Source organism: Scomber scombrus, chromosome 6 (assembly GCF_963691925.1).
Source record: "Scomber scombrus chromosome 6, fScoSco1.1, whole genome shotgun sequence".
Classification (NCBI taxonomy): domain Eukaryota; kingdom Metazoa; phylum Chordata; class Actinopteri; order Scombriformes; family Scombridae; genus Scomber; species Scomber scombrus.
This window is the reverse complement of record NC_084975.1, coordinates 23,909,785-23,931,383: the sequence shown is the minus strand read 5'-3', so window position 1 is coordinate 23,931,383 and position 21,599 is coordinate 23,909,785. Positions and strand designations below refer to the sequence as shown.

Genomic DNA, 21,599 nt, shown 5'->3' with positions numbered 1-21,599 from the left:
ACCCATTTCATCCCTCTGGCTGATATATTATTATATATATGACATCATGAGGTTATTAACACTGGAGCATTCCTGTGTAAGCAGCATGTTAATGTACCTGCTGGAGGTGGAGCTAGTTTCAACCACTTTATATGGAGTTAGCTTTCCAGTGGTTCCTAAGCTAGGTTTCAGGCCCCTCCAAACGGTCACCAGATAAATCTGTGGGGTCGTAAGATGATTAATTAGAGAGGAAAGAAGAAAAATCAAAGTTTTGATGCACAAATCTTTGATTTTTCATGAAATATTGGATCAAACATTTATTGAAATTAAACCATGTGAGAAGTTTAGAGGGAAAAATCACTATTTGGTGGAGCTTTTAACAATTCATAGACATATGACCCCGACCACACACTGATTTTGTAAGATGTCAAAAGCCAAAAAGGTTGTAACCACTGGTCTCATTTTAAAAAATGTGTTAAGCTTATTATCATTTGTGTCAAATCTTCATCTGGAAAGTAGCTAAAGCTGTCCAATAAATATAGTGGTGTTTCCCTCTGTAATGCAGTGCAGTGCAAGTATAAAGTAGCATAAAATGGAAATACTCAAGTAAAGTACCTTCAAAATTTTACTTATGTATAGTACTTGAATAAATATACTTAGTTACTTTCCACCACTTCCTACATACAAACATTATCCCATTACTACATTGCATTAAATGTTTAATATTTGTATAATACTAGTATACCCTTATACAACAGTTCATTTCGTAAATGTGTTACACCCTTATTATTTAGTCCGATGAACTGCACATTTAAATTACCTCACAGAAAAGCAGAAGGCAGTAACACATCACACTGACGCCTGTAGTTGCTAAAATGAGAGGAAACTTTGTTGGTGCTTTTAATTCACGTTACGTGCCTCTCCATGGTGATTCGAAGCAATGACGTTCCATACAGGGCGGGGCATATAACTAATGTCTACGCGGCGGGGGGTGTTACGGGTGTTTTAGTTGCCTGGACACAGCACCGCCCTTCCGTTGATGTCACCACACTCAGCCAATCAGAGCCCAGATATTGTTTCGGTGCAAATTTCAAACTCCGTGTTCAACCGACGACCGGGGGTAGCTGATAACTGCAGACACACCAGCATTAATAGTGTGTTTTTAGTCTAAACACAGCTTTCGCGTTAAATAATATTGTTTTTAAATACATCTTGGTGGTCTGCGGTGGCAACATGAGAGCGAGGTTGGTATCTTTTTTTACATTTTTGAATTAATTGGTGCGTTAATTATTAAACCATAACACTTCGGTTGGCACACTGGTTATAAAGCTAACGTAAATTAGCTCCGCTGTGAGTAGACGCAGCTTTGTGCCACGCTTTTGGGGGACGGAGTGAACGCTTGCTTTATGTTGCGATGAGTGATTCTAAGTGGTATTGTTGCTTCTTTTTTTTTTTTTTTAATATCATGCAACGTGTGTGTGCTGTTATTGTTTTTATATAACGTTACAGCTAATGCTACAAGTGACACCAGCGTCGAAAGACGATATAGCGTCAAAGGTTGATGCATTGAAGATAGCTACTAGCACTGGCCTAACCTCACTGAACTTAAAATGATCACGCATGATGAAACTGGTTTGACTGGTATTGGGTGTCTAAAGATAGGTTCACAGCTTTTCAAGTCTGTCTTAAAGCAACAGTCAGATACTATCAAAAGATCAATTTTAAATGTGCTTTCAATGTAAATGGTGGTGGGTGACAAAATCCAGGGTGTGTCCACAGAAAAAATACGCCTTTTAAAAGTTGATCTGAAGCTTATATGAGGCTTCAGCCGTCTGAATTAGTCATATCAAGGGGAAATCTGCCAAGTTCCCTCGGACAGTGTTTCCCTGTGTAGCTGAAGTGGAAGTATAGTTACAAAAAGAGGGAATTTAGCAATAAAAAGGACTAATGTTTAAAGGAATCAACTTCATTCGACTAATTTGGACGACCGAAACTTCATATTAGCTTTATTTAAACTTTTAATACATTTTTGCATAGAAGGAGGCTTGTGGATTTGGCCCCCATCTCTTACATTGAAAGTTCATTACAAGTGGATCTTGTTATGGTCTGTGAAAACAGGAGGACAACAAGAAAAAGATAAACCTATTTCAGTGTTAATTTAGGCACCTGATTGTTGTTCAAAGACAAACTTAAAAAGATGTGACCCTGTCCTTTTAAGACTCCACTCTTGACTAAAACACTTTCTTGTCTTTCAGTGAAGCCCATGCAGCGGAGTCTGTTGCCTACCTCAACAGAGCACTGATCAGGTTGCAGGATATTTGGGAAGAAATAGGGATACCAGAGGAGCAGCGTCTGCAGAGAACCAATGATGTTCACAAACACATCAAAGTGAGTCCCACATCAGCTGCTAAAGAGAGTCTCATGCTAATTGTTGATTTTACAGAGCTAACACATTTTTGATGTCCCTTGTACCGCAGGGTCTGCTGGATCTAATGATTGCTGAGGAGGAGGAGCTCAAAAAGAGATTAATGAAAAACATAGAGTCCTGTCAGGAGGAACTTAATAAATTGTGCAGTGAACTTCAGCTGCCCCCATTTGAGGTACAGTCACATCCAGGAAATGTATATGCTTGCTTTCTTATCCCTGTCTAGACAATTACCTAATTATCTGGATTTTTCTGTAGGAGGAGGAGGGCTGCACCATGCTGCAGGTAGAGAAAAACTGCCGCACACGTCTGCAGGTGATGAGGGGGCACAAGAAGCAAAGAATGGAAGAGCTTAAGGGCCTCACTGCCAAAGACAGTGAGCTGTGTGATATTTTGTGCACCACGCCTTTTTGCATTGACCACGAGTCCATTCCGACACTGAATCAACTTGAGGCATATCGTACCTATCTGGATGATCTGACCAAAGAAAAGGTGCTACTGAATTTGCTTTTATTTTTAGCAACTTACTGAGTTGTCTTCACCCTGGTTGTAACAAACATGTTTCTAACTGTCTCTTCAGGAGCGTCGTCATGATGAATTTGTGAGCATGAAGAGGGAGATCATCTCATGCATGGATGATCTGGAGCGGCACCCAGAGACCAGTTTTGAAGCAGATGTGATGTGTGAGGATGAGGAGGAATTTTGTCTGTCAACTGACAACATTGTTGCACTCAAACTACTCCTCAGTCAGGTGATTTTGTGTGATAGATGAATCTAGACTTTTGTTTAACCATGGCTATGATTTAAAAGCCCATAACACACATACATCAATGTCTTTTATGTCTCATTCCAGTTGCAAGAACGCAAGGCTGAGAATGAGCTCCTTTGCTCAGCACTCCGCACTAAGATCCACGAGCTGTGGGACAGACTTCAGAGTCCCCAAGAGGAGAGGGAAGCTCTCTCTGAGCACATGACAAAGTCAAAGAAGAAAAACATTGAGGCAGTAAGAAATCTATAAGTTAATCTTTGACATTGTAAATAGTTATTTCAGACAAAACAATAGTGTGTTGTTCACTAAGGACTTCTAACCTGTTTACAATGTGTTTTCTGTCTATCCAGCTCCAGGCTGAAGTCAAGCGTTTAGAGGTGCTGAAGATGCAGAGCTTGAAGAGTTTCATTGAGGCCGTCAGAGCTGAGATTGCCCTTTTGTGGGAGAGCTGCTACTACAGCCACGAACAGAAGCATGCTTTTTTGCCATATCATGATGGTGAAAAAATGTTGTTGTTTTTTTTAACTGATAAAACTTTGTCTGCACTGAATATACAGTATGTATAGGTAGGTTACCACAGAGATAATGTTTGTCTCAAGGCCTGTTTCTTTCTGCAGATGATTTCACTGAAGAGCTTCTGAACCGACACGAGGCCGAGGTCAGCACTCTGAAGACGTATTTCGAGGACCACAAAGAACTGTTTCAGGGGGTCACAAAATGGCATGAGAACTGGACCTTGTACTTAGAGCTTGATGTGAGTATTATACTACTGAATTTAATGGGAAAGTGTTGAAAACAAACCTTTTTTGGTGTGCTAACGTTGGTGACTTTATGCACTTTGCATCTCAGAGAAAAGCTAATGACCCCATGAGGTTCAACAACAGAGGTGGGAACCTTCTTAAAGAAGAGAAGCAGCGAACCGACCTGCAGAAAAGTTTGCCTAAGGTACGGAAACGTTTGAAAGTGAATTTTAGTTCTATCTTCTGTCTGCTCAGTAAACACATACAGGATTGGTATCGTTGACAGTTATTGGCTTGTAAAATAAGCTATTAGTAGGGGTTAAAAAATTGGTCAAATGGAATCAATTAGCAAGAAGGCAAATGAGGTCAAGCCAATGGGAGGAGATTGGAAACAGTTGAGGTTGTTGGCGCATTATCAGTTTTGGCCAACAGATGGAGATATTCAAACATTCATTATCTCAGGTAGTGGGGGCTGTTTGATTGTTATGCACCAGATTTGACAAAGGAAGGGAAATATGTAATGACTGATGCTAATTCTTTTTACATGAAATAGTCAAATTAGTGTTTCCTGTTTGTTTCAGCTGGAAAAGAGTCTGAAAGCCCAAATTGATAACTGGGAGGAGGAACATGGCAAAGAGTTCCTGGTGAATGAACAGAAATTTCTTGAGTATGTGCAGCAGCAGTGGGATCACCACCACTCTGAAAAGGAGAAGGAGAAACTGGACAGGGTATGCAAATACAAAAAAAATAAAAATAAAACTAATTCCCCTCTCTCACAAGTGTCTAAATGATTATATTTTTTATTGTTTGAAATAGCAAATGAAGAAGAGTAAACAGATTCAGGAGGACATGTTGTATGGGACCTCAGTGAGGACACCATCCAAAAGGCGGCTGGCAGGAACTACAACACCTGGCAAAGTCAGAAGGGTAAGGTCCTGAAGCAGCTCAGTCAGATTTATCACATTTGTATGTGCCGTGTTCAGTGGGGGAGTGAAATAAAACGTTGAATCACCGTTTTTGTTTTGTTGTTTTTTTCTCTCCCCTCAACATGCAGCTCAATGGCACCTCAACCTTCACCACTCCCACCAGCTTCCTGAGCTCAGGCATGGGGGGAACCATGTGCCAGAAATCAATCCAGAAACCACCTCTGTCTGCCAGCAAGGTAACTCTAGGGTGCTATTATTTTCTCCATTTCTGTTTAACTTGCATATTAAAACACTTGTGAATCATTTTTTTTGTAAGCAGATCATTTGGTTATATTGTCTCCCCCACGTCAACAGTTGCAGTTGAACACTTTAATTTAATATAATACACGACCATTTGTTCAGTTTTATCTTGAGATGCACTGAAATTAGAAGATATGTGAAATATCATAGCCACCATCTTTACAGAGGATTTAATAGAGATATAAGTATTCTAAAAATTAACACAATAACATTGTAACTGTTTTTTTAGAGTCTTGGTGTGAAAACTCCTGGACATGGAAAGACTCCACGTGCACTGGATCGGAACAAGGAAAACCTCTCCCATCTTAACAGAAATACTCCGAGTGGCACACTAAGGTCTCAGGATACTCAAGATCACACCTTTACCATAAACTCTTTTGCTGACTCCTATTCGGAATTTGCGGTAAATGCTGTTTTACATCTGTTTGACCTGAACTTGTTAGCACTAGTCTTCTCTTTTTATATCTAAAGAATGCCCCCCCCCCTTTGTATTGCATCAATACTGAGTTTTGAAACAAAGTAAACAATAAACCCGCTGAAAGACAAAAAGAATTGATGACAAAAATTGATTAAAAATCCTTTAGCTATCTTTAATGATGGTCATACAGTATTAGTCTAGATAATCAAATGGAGCTTGCATACACCTCTTCCAAGGTTTAATTTATTTTAAAGTATATTTTTGTAGATACTGTAAGCATCAAAATACACATAGTGATAAAACATTCATGTAACAGATGTCCATGTAACACTTTTTTATTAAAGTGAAGCAGCTCATGAGAAAAATAGAAAATTTTACATCCTGACAAACCAAAAACTCATTGACTCCAGGGGCCAGTTTCCACCAAATTACCCTAAAATGTGGATGTCATTTTGAATAAGAAATCTTTCCAAAATGAATATAAAATGTAATATTGCTATGAAACATGCTGACACGCTTGTATATTTCAAATATGACATTTTAATGCTGTTACCATGAGCACATACTGACAGTAATGTTTGCTGTTTCCTCACAGAGAGAGCTGTCGAAGGCTTCTAAATCAAATGTGAAGCTGAACTCCACCGTCACTCATCATTGATGGATCAAAAGGAGCCGCTCCGCCACCGAGTCATCCAGTCATCTAGTTTGGCGTTAGGGATAAGAGGGAACTTGAACTTCTTACAAAAAATGTAAATATTTTACACCATGTTGACATTTTGAGACTCACTTGATTCTGTTTTCGTTCAATTTTATTTCAGTGTAAGTGCTCGGGCGGTTTTCTCTGTTGTATATATTTTTATGTTAAGTTAATGATAGGTGATTGTGGCTTCTTATTTGATAATGTTCCTATGAGGATAGTCTTTTTAATTGAAGCTGATCTATAATTCACTACATTTAGATATAGTAATGTAGCAGTTAAAGCATGAATCGATTCATCCAGCTGGAATGACAGCTAAATTTGCTTTTGATAGACTTGCTGCTTTTTTTAAAAGTCAACCTGTAAATAAAAATTTTAAAAGAACATCCTGACTAAGTGTAATTTATTTTTGTCATTTTGAACTATACTGTATACTATATACTTTATTTTCATTGTAGCCTCTATGGTTGCACAGATATCAACGCACAGTCAGAAGGCAGTTTCTGTTTAGTTTCATAAGCAAATTTTTCACACGTACTATAGATGTGTAAATAATCGTTTTCTCCATGTGGACTAGAAATAGAAACATGTTCTGCTTAAGCCATGCGTGTCATGAGTTCTTCAAGAGCCCTCTCACGGTGATTTCCATGAACAAGCAGCACTTCTTTGATTGCACTTTGTTGGAAGCCCATCTCATTAAACTGAGTGAGGAGACGCAGGAACTCGGCAGCCTGAAACAAAAATGTGTGTTAATAAACATCCAGTAAAGATAAGTTAAGTCCTTTATGGCCTTTAGGTGTTATGTATGGCTGTGGTGCTGCTTTTTATATCCGCTGACAAGTAAAATGAGCTGGGATCACCTTGCTCTCACAGTTCTGAAACATCTCCAAGGCCTCCTCTACTTGTGCTTCGTCGTAACCCAGCTGACACAGATGGTCGCTGGCTACCAGGTATTTAAGGATCTGTTGATTTAAAAAAAAAAAAAAAAAAAAAAGAACAAGTCGTTCTGAGGATGACATGCTCGGCCTTAATGAAACATTAACAATGCATTTCCATGTGCAGCACATAGTCTTGACACCTCCTACTTCTCTTAATGCAGGGTTTAAATGTAATGAGTTTATTTGTGGTTAAATTGTGGTGCTTTACAGCTCACTATAAATATGTCACAAAGCATATGTAAGACTTCTAGGCCTACAAACATTGACGTGAAGGATCTGAGGTGTTTGTCCCCTGCAATTTGTCTGACTTCCCTTGTGGAAAACCACTACAGCAAATATGAGTAAACATTTTTAAAGGCAGGTTTGATGAAATGTAGGTTTTAGCTGTCAAGCCTGCTATTAATAAGACAACACAGGTATTTTATTTAGGTGTTATGAGTGCTTGTTAACCATTAAACGGTGATTGACTAACAGCTTATGAAGCTAAATTGGACCTACTTTCTCTGGGCTATGATAGCCTGTCTTCTGCAGTGCCAGAATAGCTGTGCGTAAAGGGTAGCCCTCCTCTGTGATGGTTTCAAGTAGCTCCCTCTCTTCTTGGCTGAGTGCTGACAACAGGTCTGCTGCTGAGTCAAAGAAAACCCCACGGGAGCCACCTGTGCTCAGGGCCTGATGACAGCACAGGAACAGACAAGCAGACTGGGGAATGAGAAGGAAGTAAAGAAGAGGATAAAGGTATGATAGATATTTTACTCAGGCCCAAAACAAACCTTCTGCCTGCGGTTTTTGACAACAGGCCCTGCAGAGGAGGGTCGTTGCTGCTGCAGCCTGGATAGAGATGGACGAACAGCGGATGTGTTTAGGGAGAACTTTCTGCTCACAGTGAACAGTGGGCGCTGCTTCTTCTTGCTGTTCTTCTGCCCTGAAGGAACCGGGCTGCTCTGCTGTGTCCTGTGCTGCTCCTGTGGACGCAGAGACTGTCTGCTGTCCTGCAGAGACAGTAAGCTGCCTCTGAGGCCCGGAGGTGAGTCTGGCCTACAGTGGTGAGGGGAAGAACCACGGTGCATGTCTTTGACTCTGGAGACTCTGTCTCTGGGTGCAGCGCTACGGGGCCGCTCTCTAGTCTTGATGAGGTGACGTGCATATTCAGTGGAGGAGCCTTCATTATCCTCACAATCCCCATCTTCATCATCAGAGTCAGATACGAGGAACTTGACAGTGCGACGGTGCAGACAGCGGGTGTCTGGAGAGTTCAGGCTGTGACTGCGGGGCCGAGGGCTGTGGGCACACGGGTCACTGCCCCTGCGACCAACCCTGTGGCCCACCTGAGGGCTGCTGAACATCAGCCAATAGGGAGGGCAGGATGGGGCCTGGCAGACAGGCTGCTTCCCAGTTACAATCCATTTCTCCTGGTTGAATCCATACTGCAGAAAAAAAAGAATGACTTAAAGCATTTGATCATTTTCACTTGTGTTTTTCTTACTGTGACATGTCAAAAAGTGTCCCATAAAAAAGTAATGTGAGGATAATGTCATTAATTAAATGTGTATCACACATATAAAGGCAATAGCAGTGACCTGTAATCAGATTCATATAACCTGTTCATGCAGCCCTAAAACACTTAACAGCAGGAGTACAATATAGTGTTTTAAAACATGTTGATTGAAATGCATCTTAACAATCAGTCAAATGTAGTTCTGCATATTAGCTGCACTCCAGGAATTGTATTGGGATGAACAATATTGGGCTTATTAGAGACTAGTACAATAAACAATGATTTTTCTAACAAATTAACTGAAGCATGAATATGGGAAGTAAAATAATTAGGTGTTATTGAACAGAGAGTTGCATAAGAGAGCATGTGAGCTATCTCATATTTAAACACATCACTCCTACTGAAAAGCATTTCAAAACAGAAAATATGCATCTGTTCACTTGGAAATGTGACCTCAGTTTCTCGCAGTATCCGTTGGTAGTCTGGTACATTGATGTCTGGAGCAGTCACCAGCTGGACTTCCTCCTCCAGTGGACCCAGCAGGGTCTGAAATGGGACATCTTCCAGCATGCTTATCACACCAAAAAATGTACTGAAGATCCACCTGCATCAGAAGAACCACAAAGAGTTCCTAGGATTTTTACTACAGAACCAGAATTTCATCAAACCTTTACCAGCACTTACCTGTGTCAGGTATTTTCTGTCAGGTCCTCTGAGTGCTGAAGCATTGACAGGTGTGAGAAGTTCATGAGACACACACAGATATTATTACACGTGATAAACCTATTCATCACTAATCCTCTGACATCATCTGAGGAGTTGTTTACAATAACACCTCAGACACCTGCAGTAATCCCGAAGCTACAGTACAAACAATAGAGTATTTAAATAGCCTATGTGAACACCAATTAGACTAAAATAAGAAATTACATTAAAAAAACCTAATAAATATACATATAATAACACACGTCCAATTATTTTATATTTTACTATGATTACATTAATGCAAAATGTATTATTATATTTCAATATTGTATTATTTCTTTAGTTGATAGGAGCTGTATCGTCCTTGTTCAGACACATTTCATACTGTGTGACTTTCAGCGTGGAATCTGGGGGGGGGGGGATTATGGAAACGCTGAGGTATTGGGAAAGGAAGAACAGCACGCTACTTTCCAGAGATTAGCTGATTACATAAAGGTGCAGTGTAGTACAACAGGGTGATGACAGTTGCATTCATGTCTTGTTAGTCTACACTGATTCACGTGTAGCAAACATCTGAGAAAAATTAATTTTATCAAACTGACTTTTGTAACCACATAAATTGAGACCCCTTTTGGTCAAATTCAGAAGTGAAAAAACAACAACAAAACTATTAAAATTCTGTACAGATATACATTTTATTTATATATTTTTAACAATCACAATAAATTTAAAGATTCACAAACATAAGGGTGTTTATAGGTTCTGTAACAGACCTCTGAAAATAGAGAAAAGCCGTTTTGAGAGTGTACTGAAAGAAAAGGAAACTTAAAGCAAAGGGAGAACAGATCTAGTTTAATCTCAGTTTATAGCACAAACAGCTTTTTTTGTTTTTGTTTTAAAGAGTACAGCAGCGTGGTTCATCAGAGAGCATTTAGGTAGAGGCTTGATTACAGACGTGTATTGAGGTACAACTTAGTAACAGGATATTACATCACTAAGGGTGTTTTTTCACTGTTGGAGCGCACGCACACACACACACACACGCACAGGAAATTAAAATAACTGTGTTGTTCTGAGGGGTGTTTACTAAAGCAGGCTTTGAGTGGCAGCCAGCTAACAGTGAAGGAGATTATCTATCTGTTCGATACTGAAATTGAATCTTGGACAATGGAGCTTGTAGGTCAGCTTTAAGGAATACGATTCTGTCAGGTATGATGTGGGTTAGCTGATAAAACATAAAACCTCACTTACACTTTGAAATTCCCTGGGTAACTTGCTATTCCTGCTTTGTGAAACAGACTCCCGATCCAGTCCGGTAACAGAGTGGTCTACAGGTGAACACGTACACATTCCCTAAAGAGTGGGCTAGAGGAAGGAAGCAAAACACTGAAAAATAACCATTTCTGGCTGTTAAAAAAGAGCATTATTCTTCTCTGTTTAGTGTGCTGGTGTCTTACACTTTACAATGTGTTCTCCTAATTAGAGGTCATGTCATACAAACTGCTTACAAGTGCTACCTAAGCAGTGTAGCTCAACATTTACAGTGCTCATGGAATATCATGCCCTTATGATATAAGGCAATACTTGACATGGTAACATCACATCTACACTTTCTCAGCGCCCCATGTTTTCAAGTGTACAGTATGATCCCATAATTTCCATTTGCTTCCCTTGCCGTTACATCCCATCACCACAAAAAGAGAAAACAAATAAACTAGCTACAAATCTGTTCGTGAATAAAATTGCATTATCTTTATATAGATAAAATGTTAACAATCCCCAGAGATTGAAATATTTCATAAAGGTCCACCCTGCGAGTGCACCGCTAGAGAATTAACATCTGATGCACGGGACCGTAGGTTGTTACACTCTCTTAACTTGTTCTTTATGAAAACACTCCTCGGTGAGAACCAGCAGCCTTCATTATATCTGTTACATGTCCACAGCTTAGTTTATCAGGGGCTATAGGAAAACCCAGAGATGGTATCAAAAGGTTCATAGTAATCTAATGATTTCAGACAGCACTGTCTTCAGGTGAAATGAGTGTCGTGGTTCAGTTGTTAGCAGCGTCCGCCTGCCGAGGCCAGTTCTCCTCTTCAATGCCAGAGTCGTACTCCTCCTCTGCAGACTCCTTGGCTGGAGCTCTGAAATTCAAATGGAAACTGATGTTCAGGTTTCGAACTAAACTTGACAAGAGACTCAGTGTGCCGGGCAAACAGGAATCTGATCTCGGACATGCTCTGAGAGAGCAGAGAGACTGACCTGACGTATCTGGGTTGTGATTTTCCTTGGACAACCTCTTTGTTCAACTCAACAGCCATAATGTCGGAGTGCGGCACCTCAAACATTGGCTCTAGCAGGAGCTTTTCCTGTATTAAAAAAAAGACTGGCGTTAGATAAAAAAATTAGGAATAAAAATAAAAGGTTTGATACCACTGGCAAATTAACTTACCATGATGGATCTGAGCCCACGAGCTCCAGTTTTTCTCTCCAAAGCCATCCTAGCTATGGCCCGCAAGGCATCTGTAGTCACATTGAGTTCACACTGAAACAAAAAACATTTCCAGTTCATTTCAGTTTTAAGCATCTATCACTCAGATCAAAATAGTTCTGTAGATAAAATTCTAGAAAATATGTCAAGTGCCTGCATTTTTCATTTCCAACACTGTAAAGAAGACGGCACTGTATCAGTGCTCTTACTTTGTCCATGCTGAACAGAGCCTGGTACTGGGGCACCACAGCGTTGCGTGGTTCAGTCAAGATTCGGACTAGCGTTTCTTCATCCAGGCTGTGCAGAGGGACGACCACAGGAAGTCGGCCGACAAACTCTGGGATCATTCCAAACTCGATCAGGTCCCTGGCCTCGACAAGCTTCAGCAGCCTGTCCTTCTCCTCGATCTCTGCCACTGTGTCCGTCTCACCACTGGTGTTGGCCAGGTCTGCTGCAGCTGCTGCGCGCCGCCCTTGGCCCAGGTTGGAGGGAGTTCCAAAACCCAAATACTGAATAGGAATGAAACATGATAATGAAGTTAGAGGTAGCGATGATAAAGAGGAATCTTGGCTAGAATCTTTACTGAGAAGTCAGTATGTGTGAGCTGCGTTTAAAAAATGACCTTTTCATTCTTTCTTCTGCTAATGATTCTGTCGAGTCCGTTGAAGGCACCAGATGCAACAAACAGGATGTTCGTTGTGTCGACCTGCACCGTCTCTCCTCTCAGCTTCCTGGAGTTTTTCTCAGGAACGTTGACAATTGTTCCCTCCAAAAGTTTAAGCAAACCCTGACAGAGAAGATAACAATACAACAATTACTCAACTGTGGGTCAACCAATATAGGACAAAGGGGGAAAAAACAAAAAAAAACAGGAAACAGGTTTACAGTCAATAAAGTAAAATCTGCTGACATGTTTAATGCTGTTATGACGCATTTTGTGGTTTGAATTTCTCTATGAGTTTTTGATTGCATAATGGGTTTTATTAAGTGTGACAGGGGTTGAATACTGACCTGCTGGACTCCCTCTCCTCCCACATCTCTCAGCTGATGGATGCCAGGCACACTGCCAATCTTATCCACCTCATCCAGAAACACAATACCTGCACATAAAACATAAGCACGGCAGCACTCCAGTCAGTCTTTGACATCTCAATGTTACCTGATAAACATGTTCTTATACATGTACACAACGTTTCCTTTGAGTTTGCCATAAATTACACTGATGTTTACGTTTGTTAATCCCAGTTTGATCCCAATATAGCATGTCAGATAAGATCTAGTCAGAAACACATTTTATACCCATGTAAGGAACGGAAAGTGTAAATGTGATAGAAATGTGCAAATCCAAACAGGGAGTAGCAGAGTAATAAAGTCATTTATATTTAATTAATTATTATTTAGTTAACTATAATATAGATTTAAGTCTTACTCAGTTGTTTTCTACACTTTTGTCAAAAAGACTTTTTGGTGATTTCTTAACTTTTCATCTAGCACAATCATGACAAACTGTCAATCAAAATACTTAAATTTATGACCGAATGCCTGCCAAACTAATGACAATCCCATCAGCTATATCTGTACTTTGTGTTTGGGTCTACTTAGTAAATATTAGCATGCTAACAGGCTATAGTAAACAGCCTGTACACACTGTCACTGTGAGTCAGCAGAATAGTGACATGAACATTTAGCTCAAAGTACCACTGTGGTTAAGTTCAGTCTCACAGAACTGCTAACATGGCTGCAGACAACAGTTAAGTCATCTCGGATAAAGAGGCATATTCATTTCTCTTCAGTATTTCAATTATAAACATCTCCTCTCAGCTGCTTCCAAACAGAGGCCATGATGTTCATACTGACTTCAGATTGTGTGCCTCTCAAAAAATAACATTAACAGCTCTCCTGTGTGTCTTATCTTTCAGCTTCATCTTTTTAATACTTCTTGCAAAACTAACTTTACACACGTCTTGATTTGAGTCATTATGAATGTGTTTGCTGATTTTAGAATTTTCATATGGAAAATAAATGGAAAAAAATACCTAAAAATAAGTAAGTGCTCCATTCCTTAAAGGCCTCTCAAAAGTAATTTGTCCATCTTTGATTGAATGTTAATATTAACACATTTTTTAGTTTTAGTTTTAGTGAAGGGGAGAACAGAGTGGATGCTTTGTGATTTATGCTGGTGTTTCTGCTTGTTAAGAGAAATTGGAAAAGAAAATATGGTATGATTTTAACATGGGCAGTGCTTTTAAATTTAGTCCATCTGCCCACCTTGCTGTGCTTTATCCACTGAGTAGTTGGCATCTTGCAGCAGTTTGGCAATGACTGACTCAATGTCTTCTCCCACATATCCAGCTTGAGTAAGTGTGGTGCAATCACAAATTGCAAATGGGACATCCAGACATCGTGCCAGCGTCTGCGCCAACAGTGTTTTTCCTGTGAAAAATTAGAGGAACCATGATCAAATTTCTTTTGGCAAAACAGATGCTTATTTACAAATGAACTGTGCCTGTTTGGTAATTTAACTTTAATGAGGGTCTCTGTGCCATATAACAATTTAGAACAACGCTGCCAAAACATGTACCTGAGCCAGTTGGACCTAGAAGTATGATGTTGCTCTTCTCCAGTTTAATTTCAGTGTGTGTGGAGTCCAGGACCTCCCCGCCCCTCCTCTCCTGAGGCGCCTGCTGGCTCGTCTGCTGCTGCATTGATGCTCCCAGAGCGTTTCCATGAGGGCTGATCCCTGCAATCTGCAGCAGCTCTGCAACAACAAACAAACCTCAGGGTTAGCTTTGTGATGGACTGCTTCTGTGGCTGAAAATAAGAAACTTATCTGGAAATGTATGTCACAAATCAACACAGAGAAGTGACTGAAGCCTTCCTATTAAACCACAAGGTGTGCTGTGATGTTGTTGACTATTTTAAAAAGGCCATTCATTGATGGTAACAGTTTACATGTACAGGCTAAAAATATGTGTGCTCTAGCCTGCATCAGTGTGGAGTTACTAAGTGGGGATGGCTGTACTGAAAATAGCACAATAAGTACAAATGTGAATGTAGGTTACTGGGCTACCTTATCTGATTGTTTGGCCGGTCAAAAGATTAACACACATAATTTTATTACTACAGTTTACAGTATGTAGCTTATCTGCAGGCAGGGTAAATGAGAAATTAAACACATGATAATCAGTCACTTCTCCAGAGCTGTGTCTCCTCAAAAAAAAAACAACAACCCAAAAACATACACTGTATCACATGGTGTCAAATTACTGGAAAGTTCTGAGTAATTATTATTTAATTAATTAATTATTTAGGTTGAGAATCATAACTCCATTGCTAGAATTATTATTATTATTGTTTAAAGAGCTTAGCAAAGCTCTAACTGAAGAGCCACAGAGGTCTGTACATTTTGGCATTTGTGCAACTGATAAAAAATAAAAAAAATAAAAAAAAAAACGCTGATTAAAGAGATGTGATTTTTTCCCCGCTGATGACGATAACAGTATGTGGGACTGATCACTTACTTGTGAATCTGTATTCATCCTCTCGTCTTCTCATCTCTAGCTCTACAGGGAGAGGATGAAAGTACTCAAATCAATATTATCATTACCATTATGACATTAACAATGCAGCTCTGCAAGGAAGCTTATAAAACTGCGTGAGAAATTATTGAACAAATGCCAAATCATACAGATTAGGATTCAAGACAAGTTTAAGACCACAGCTGCAGCCTCTGCTATCAGTTATTTAGGCTGATTTTTTTCAAGACTAGATGGCTCCTCCCTCTGCAACCTCTTAAATTGTAAAATCATAAGTTATCTAAAGCAAAGCTGAATATTTATAGACAGCGACACTGCAGCGATACTGACCACGAGGTGTCAGGGAGGGCTGTTTTTCCACTTCCACCTGCTGTCGACTCCCAGCAGGGATGTTGTTGTAGATGCGCTTGTAGTGATTGTACACTGCAACCGCTAACACCTTTTTTGCATAGGACTGGCCAACAACGTACTTGTCAAGGTAAGCATATATCTGAAATAAAGAAAAAAAAATATACACATTATAAAAGTATAATACAGTAACTATTGACAGGATGTGTAATGTGTGTTTTTTTTGTTTCCTGCTGCAATTTCTCACCTTCTTGGGGGGAGGTGGAGGTTTCTGTGCAAATGCCAGTTTTACAGCCTCCGCAGCAGATTCTGGCTCTTTGTTCAGACCCTTCTTAGAATCCGTTTCGGACAAAACCACAAAGAAGTGATGGCATTTCTCACATTTGACGAATCGTGTTGATGCTACAAAAAAACACAGTACGTTAAAAACTGAAACATTTCACAAACTGCTTCTAATATCTTCTTCACACATTTTACAGCTCAAGAACTGATCTAGTCTGCAGATCATTACATTGACAAAAATGATTCTTGCAAAATGTGAAAGGGGTTGCTCATAAATCTATAATAGAAACTGCCCAAAATCAACCAATACAAGTTTCTGTTGTAGTTATTTATTGTTTCAAGAATTATTTTGTGGCATTCTGCCTTTACTTGAGAGCCAGCGTAGCGAGACAGGAAACATGAGAAGAGAGAGGGCTGTGGCATGCAGCAGGGATCCCCGGCTGGGAATCGAGCCATTAACATATGGCATGCACCGTAACCATTAGGTCACCAGGGCGCCCCTGTTATAGTAATATCTGAGTTCATTGTCACGATGAAAAGAGTTCAATTAAAAAGGTGGATAGAGATGTCACACCAGTTCGGGTTATACTTGTGACTTCTCTGCTAACTCACTAATGGTGAGTAGGTGACCAGTCACATGGCCAATCACTGGCACTAATTTTATGTGTCAGTTTAATGAAAGTTATAAAAACATAAAAGGGCGTCGTTTATCTGATTGTTTCTGACATTGTAAACATCGCTCAGTTTGAAGCACACAGCTGATTGTTGCAACATCTATAATTTGCCATTTTTGGCATGATTAGATTGTTGTGTACTACCATCACATTTTTACCCCTGAAAGATTTTACAGTTTATTTAAAGCTTTAATGGAAAAGAAACACATTTGTACCCAGAGTCACAGACTAAACTAAACATTTGTTCATCCTCTCTATTAGTAGGCTTTACTTCCCTTTTTTATTCAGCCAAAGCACAAACCACCTCTTCCATTATTTTTTCCTCCTGATCACTGTTGCATGGCATCCAGCAATGACACAACCACATTTCTTCTGCTGGTTATTATCTGTCTGACAATGTGTTTTTATATTCTGGAGACAGAGCCAATCTTGTAACCTTTATTTCCATTTCTTTTATGGTTTTAGTTCAGCCTGAGCTCACATACTTATGACTTCTACCTGCATCAACTCCATTAAGTATTGAGCGTCAAATCAACAAAACATCATTGACAGGCGTGCTTCATTTATTACTTCAATGCCATATTCATATACCTGCACGCCTCTTGATTTCAAAATTTCTACATCACTGTTTACCGAAAATGCAGCTCAGTTGTCCTGGAGAATGTTTGTCCTATACATTCTAGTTTACTTACATACAAATGTCTCTACATGTGTGCAGGGGTCTCCACATTTAGGGCATCGGAGCTGACTTCCTCCCTTGCCTGATCCGCCAGATCCGGAGAGTCTCTTCCCCTCACTGATGCTTTTCTGTGTAAACACGACTGCGTCAGCACATATCAAATGAAATTATTAACACCTCTTCCATGGACACAATGGTGTGGGGTATTAGAGTGGAAGAAACACAAACAGGATTTATCCTCCCAGGAGATTACCTTTCCACCATCACTTCCGCCGTCCTTTGTTGTCCCATCTTTAGAGGCATAGCAGACTGCAGTCTCTGAAAACGACCTCACCCGGACCCGGGGAGGCAAATGAGTTTCGCGAGACCCCTGGCGACTCAGAGAAAACAGCTGAATCCGGGAGCAGGATAATCCTGTAAAGACAGCAGCATCTCTTTTGACTCTTATTAACATTGTTGTTTATGAACAGAAGTTTCAAGTGAATGTTATGTTAGTTAAGTGATGTCGTTTTTTTGTTTATCTACACAACAAATATCACACTGAATAGTAATCACACTAGTAACCAAACAGCATTATAGAAAATGATTCAAATGTTTTATAACTGTCTCTATATGTCATGTAACTATAGCTAAAATGATTAGCCAATTAATCCATTAGTTGATTGACAGAATATCAAACATCAAGTTCATTTTTCAAAACAAACATCTGGTTCCAGCTTTTCCATTGTGAGTATTTACTGCTTTCATTAGTTATATGTATATAATATAATAAATATATGGCGCACGAAGACTGAGTCGGCTGTTCACATATGAAACATAAAAAATCAATGAAACCAGTTACTTGGAGAAAGCTGGGGAGAAGAGAAAATCGAGATAAACAATATGAATGTAATAGTTCTTTGTGTGAAAAGGTCATTAGAATTTTTGGGGATTTGTTTTCCTTTTTTCCCCCAACATGCTTCTGTATAAGCTTTGTAAATGTACATATTTTGTAAAATAGCAGTGTCATGTAATCCAATGTGGGATGGGCCAGATGTTTGACATGTACCTCCCACTCCCACTAAAAAAAGACTGATGCTGTCCTTACTATTATAATCCCAGGAACATTTGCACACATGTATATAATCTCACAAACTTCTGCATATTGCACATTTATTTATTGCAGATTTATTTACACAGAGATTGTACACTGAATATAGTATTGTCTGTATTTATTCTTATCACTCCCACCCTAAGGCTGCTACTTTTTTTCCCACTGAACAGCTGTGCCAATTTGAATTTCTCCCAAGGGGGATCAATAAAGATACATCTTATCTTAAAAATATCAACAAAAAAACATAACAGTAATCTGAATATATCTGGGTTTAGGCAAAACAAGACACCACCTTGGGCTCTTTTTCATTATTTTTTGACATTTCATGGAAAAAAAGATTAATCGAGAAAATAAGCCACTAATTAACTGCTACTGAAATGAATCATTAGTTGCAGCCCTGCGTGTATCTTTGGGGCCATTGTTCTTAAATAGTTTACAACAAATCAGATGACTCAAATAAACAATTTAACGGCCTATAACTACGGTATTATCAGTTTAACACACTGCATGTTATCAACAGAGACAAGCTCAGAGAGAATGTCTGCATGTTGTTGTTTTAGTATACTCTATGTCTGTGAAAGGTGCTATACCAAATAAAACTATTATTATCATTATTATTATTTTTATTAATATGTTTGTTGTAGTGAAGCCACAGTATGTATGTCTTTTTCTTGTTTGCTTTCTTTACTTTGTAACCTTGTGCAACTCTCCTGAAGGCTGACAGATGCAACAACTTTAGCTTAACTTTGTATTTTAACCCTTACATACTGTTCAGGGTCCAATTTGACCCTTTTTCCCCCTTTTTTTTTACATTCGGAAGCTGTTAAAACACCCTATACACATTTATTTTAGCTTGACTTGTCCTCATATAACCTGTGTTTATTTAAAATGAACAAATAAATAAGAAATGTAAAAAAAATCAGCATTCAAACATGTTATATTCATCATATTATATAAAATGTTCACCTGGATCATAAAATAGTGACTGTGAATGCCTTTTTTCTCCCTACAAGATTAATCAAACATTTATTAATGAATGATGGCTGAATGTGAATTGGTGTAGTAGAGACTACTTGTGACTCAGTATATGAACAGTATGCAAGGGTTAATGTGTGTGTATGATATATATCATTTGCTTTTAAAACAACAACAACAACTATGTAACAGGTGTGCAACTATGACATGCAAGTTGATGTAAAAGCTTATAACACTGTTGACTTTTCCACCTGCTGTTGACAGTACACGACATGTCACAACAGTCAGACAGACAGCAATCTGGGTTAGCTGGAGACCTACTTTAAGGCTGTAGCAAATAGCACAATGTCATGCAGGCTTTGAGCCAGCTGGCAGGATGTCCCACTATTCCTCTCTTACCTCTATGAGCAGTGTTTAGGAACAACCTGGCAGCCGAAGTGCATGGACAGGACATAACTCTTCTTTTGGCTCAGAATTCCTGAAAACACACAAAGTTAATCAGGGAGAGAAAGGGACAGAGGGAGAGAGAAAGGGACAGAGGGAGAGAGAGGGAGAGAGAGAGGGAGAGAGAGGGAGAGAGGGGGGTTAAACATTTCATAACTTCAACGTCACGGTTAGCATTAGCACAGTAGGTCATTAACTAGTGAAGGTGGTCATGAAACATATATATATATATATATATATATATATATATATATATTAAACATCAACAGTGTTAAAACCCACCTGATGTATATTGTTTCTGGGCTACACACCTCCAGCTATGTGATGCTAATAATATAATAATGCTAAATAAACAATGTGGCTAGCTAGGTTAGGTAAAGTGTTAGCTAGGCCCGAGCAGGTGTTACGGTTTAACTGGTGGCCGTGTTAACGGGTGACTTTCACGTAGAAATGACTTTAGAGTTTATTATTTTTCATGTGTGTTTTAATATCTAAAGTATCTAACCATTTGTTTAAGTTCAACTGTGTCAAGAAGACTCATTCACCTCTTGTAACGTATCCTAAAAATGTGAGAAATCACCAGATAATACGGTCACCAGATAAACCGTAACACCGGAGCCGAGTGGAAAACAACCACACATTTAACAACCCTGACTGGACAGCAGGAACAATGGTGAATACGTAATTATTATGACATGTATAAGTAGCAGTCTCATGTCTATCTTTAAATATAATTAACAAAGCTAAGACAAAATGTACCAAAAGTGTTAGCTTGCTGTTTTTACTCACGGTGGAGAGGAGGAGGAGGGGGGGTGGGGTAAAGATAAAACCAGTCGCGTCTTGACAAAAACAAATTAAGTCAACGCAGCTCTCTCTCTTTTCTCTTCTGTTAAAGTCTTGACAGGTCAGTGTGTCATGCTAACATCGCAGTGCCTATCATGTGAATTTGGCAGCGCTGTGACTCCTTCAGGCCGATATTTCCCAGGTGGGACACGACCCAAAGTGATGTAACGCCTGCTGTTATGAAGTAGGTCGGCTACCCGGCTAACTGTGGGCCTTCAGTGGGCTAGGAGACGTGACTCCAAACATGTAAACACTGTCGGCAACATGGAGGCTTCGTTTAAGCCTCTGTGGGTCACATCCATCCAGATATTTGGAGATCTAGCAGCTCAGAGGAGGAGCCAGCAGGGATAAATTTCTGATGCGTTCAGGTGCTCCGCGTAATGTGCAGGCTGTCAGTGTTGCGTTTGGGAACTCCTCGTAAACTAATAACTTTGGAATATAAAATAAAGATATTTTATGAAAAAAGTCAAAAGTCTGGCATTGGCTTAATTGTTACTATGGCGCAATCTAGGCCTATGCAAGGACGAAATTTTCATTTCAGAAGTGGGGGGGACACAAGTATTTTTTTAATAAAACTAACTCTTTCAGTTCACTGTTTTCTAGTAGTTCTTCTAGTTTTCTATTGCTACTTGGACGTTTACAGTTCCCTTTTTTGGTTTTACTGGTTGTAAAGCATGTAGCAAAACATTGTCACCCAATTCTGTGTTTCATCTTGTTAGTCACTCCAACTCAGTATCACCAATTTCACACTTTTTTGAATATATGGTAAACAGACCTCATAGAACCACCACAGTGGTGGGCTGGTCAAACTGGCAGGAATATCACTGACATTGAATAAAATG

The 21,599-nt window shown here is 39.4% G+C and overlaps 3 protein-coding genes across 4 annotated transcripts; 1 reads left to right on the top strand and 2 right to left on the bottom strand.

The window, feature by feature from the left end:
• Nucleotides 1-1,108: 1,108 nt before the first annotated feature.
• LOC133982230 (protein regulator of cytokinesis 1-like) lies at nt 1,109-6,620 on the top strand. Its single transcript, XM_062421192.1, has 14 exons — nt 1,109-1,223; nt 2,235-2,367; nt 2,457-2,579; nt 2,663-2,896; nt 2,985-3,155; nt 3,258-3,407; nt 3,524-3,671; nt 3,791-3,927; nt 4,023-4,118; nt 4,495-4,641; nt 4,730-4,840; nt 4,968-5,075; nt 5,369-5,542; nt 6,153-6,620. The coding sequence occupies exons 1-14, from the start codon at nt 1,213-1,215 to the stop codon at nt 6,213-6,215; spliced, it is 1,806 nt and encodes a 601-aa protein (XP_062277176.1). The 5' UTR covers nt 1,109-1,212; the 3' UTR covers nt 6,216-6,620.
• A 230-nt stretch (nt 6,621-6,850) lies between these two features.
• LOC133982493 (ubiquitin-associated protein 1-like) lies at nt 6,851-11,391 on the bottom strand. The gene is made up of 7 exons (XM_062421548.1): nt 11,329-11,391; nt 10,644-10,720; nt 9,141-9,291; nt 7,963-8,616; nt 7,691-7,861; nt 7,115-7,216; nt 6,851-6,985 (listed from the first exon to the last, which is right to left on the bottom strand). The coding sequence occupies exons 1-7, from the start codon at nt 11,389-11,391 to the stop codon at nt 6,851-6,853; spliced, it is 1,353 nt and encodes a 450-aa protein (XP_062277532.1).
• On the bottom strand, nt 10,069-20,963 carry clpxb (caseinolytic mitochondrial matrix peptidase chaperone subunit Xb). Of its 2 annotated transcripts, XM_062421190.1 has the most exons (15): nt 20,704-20,963; nt 19,870-19,948; nt 17,656-17,816; nt 17,416-17,530; nt 16,015-16,169; nt 15,750-15,909; nt 15,405-15,446; nt 14,465-14,641; nt 14,152-14,316; nt 12,895-12,983; nt 12,506-12,670; nt 12,093-12,392; nt 11,845-11,937; nt 11,655-11,761; nt 10,069-11,536 (listed from the first exon to the last, which is right to left on the bottom strand). In XM_062421190.1, the coding sequence occupies exons 2-15, from the start codon at nt 19,922-19,924 to the stop codon at nt 11,446-11,448; spliced, it is 1,875 nt and encodes a 624-aa protein (XP_062277174.1). In that variant the 5' UTR covers nt 19,925-19,948; nt 20,704-20,963; the 3' UTR covers nt 10,069-11,445. The 2 variants fall into 2 exon arrangements, with proteins under 2 accessions (XP_062277174.1, XP_062277175.1); XM_062421191.1 differs by lacking the exon at nt 15,405-15,446.
• Nucleotides 20,964-21,599: the final 636 nt, after the last annotated feature.

Coding starts and splice junctions, on each gene's coding strand:
- LOC133982230 (XM_062421192.1), top strand. Junction 2,368..2,456: donor ATGTTCACAAACACATCAAA/GTGAGTCCCACA, acceptor CTTGTACCGCAG/GGTCTGCTGGATCTAATGAT. Junction 5,543..6,152: donor ACTCCTATTCGGAATTTGCG/GTAAATGCTGTT, acceptor GTTTCCTCACAG/AGAGAGCTGTCGAAGGCTTC.
- LOC133982493 (XM_062421548.1), bottom strand. CDS start 11,391: ATGAACCTTTTGATACCATCTCTGGGTTTTCCTATAGCCCCTGATAAA. Junction 10,721..11,328: donor ATAAACTAAGCTGTGGACAT/GTAACAGATATA, acceptor GTTCACCTGTAG/ACCACTCTGTTACCGGACTG. Junction 9,292..10,643: donor TACCCAGGGAATTTCAAAGT/GTAAGTGAGGTT, acceptor CTTCTGATGCAG/GTGGATCTTCAGTACATTTT.
- clpxb (XM_062421190.1), bottom strand. CDS start 19,924: ATGTCCTGTCCATGCACTTCGGCTGCCAGGTTGTTCCTAAACACTGCT. Junction 14,317..14,464: donor TCTAGGTCCAACTGGCTCAG/GTACATGTTTTG, acceptor AATTTTTCACAG/GAAAAACACTGTTGGCGCAG. Junction 11,938..12,092: donor CTCTGTTCAGCATGGACAAA/GTAAGAGCACTG, acceptor TTTTTGTTTCAG/TGTGAACTCAATGTGACTAC.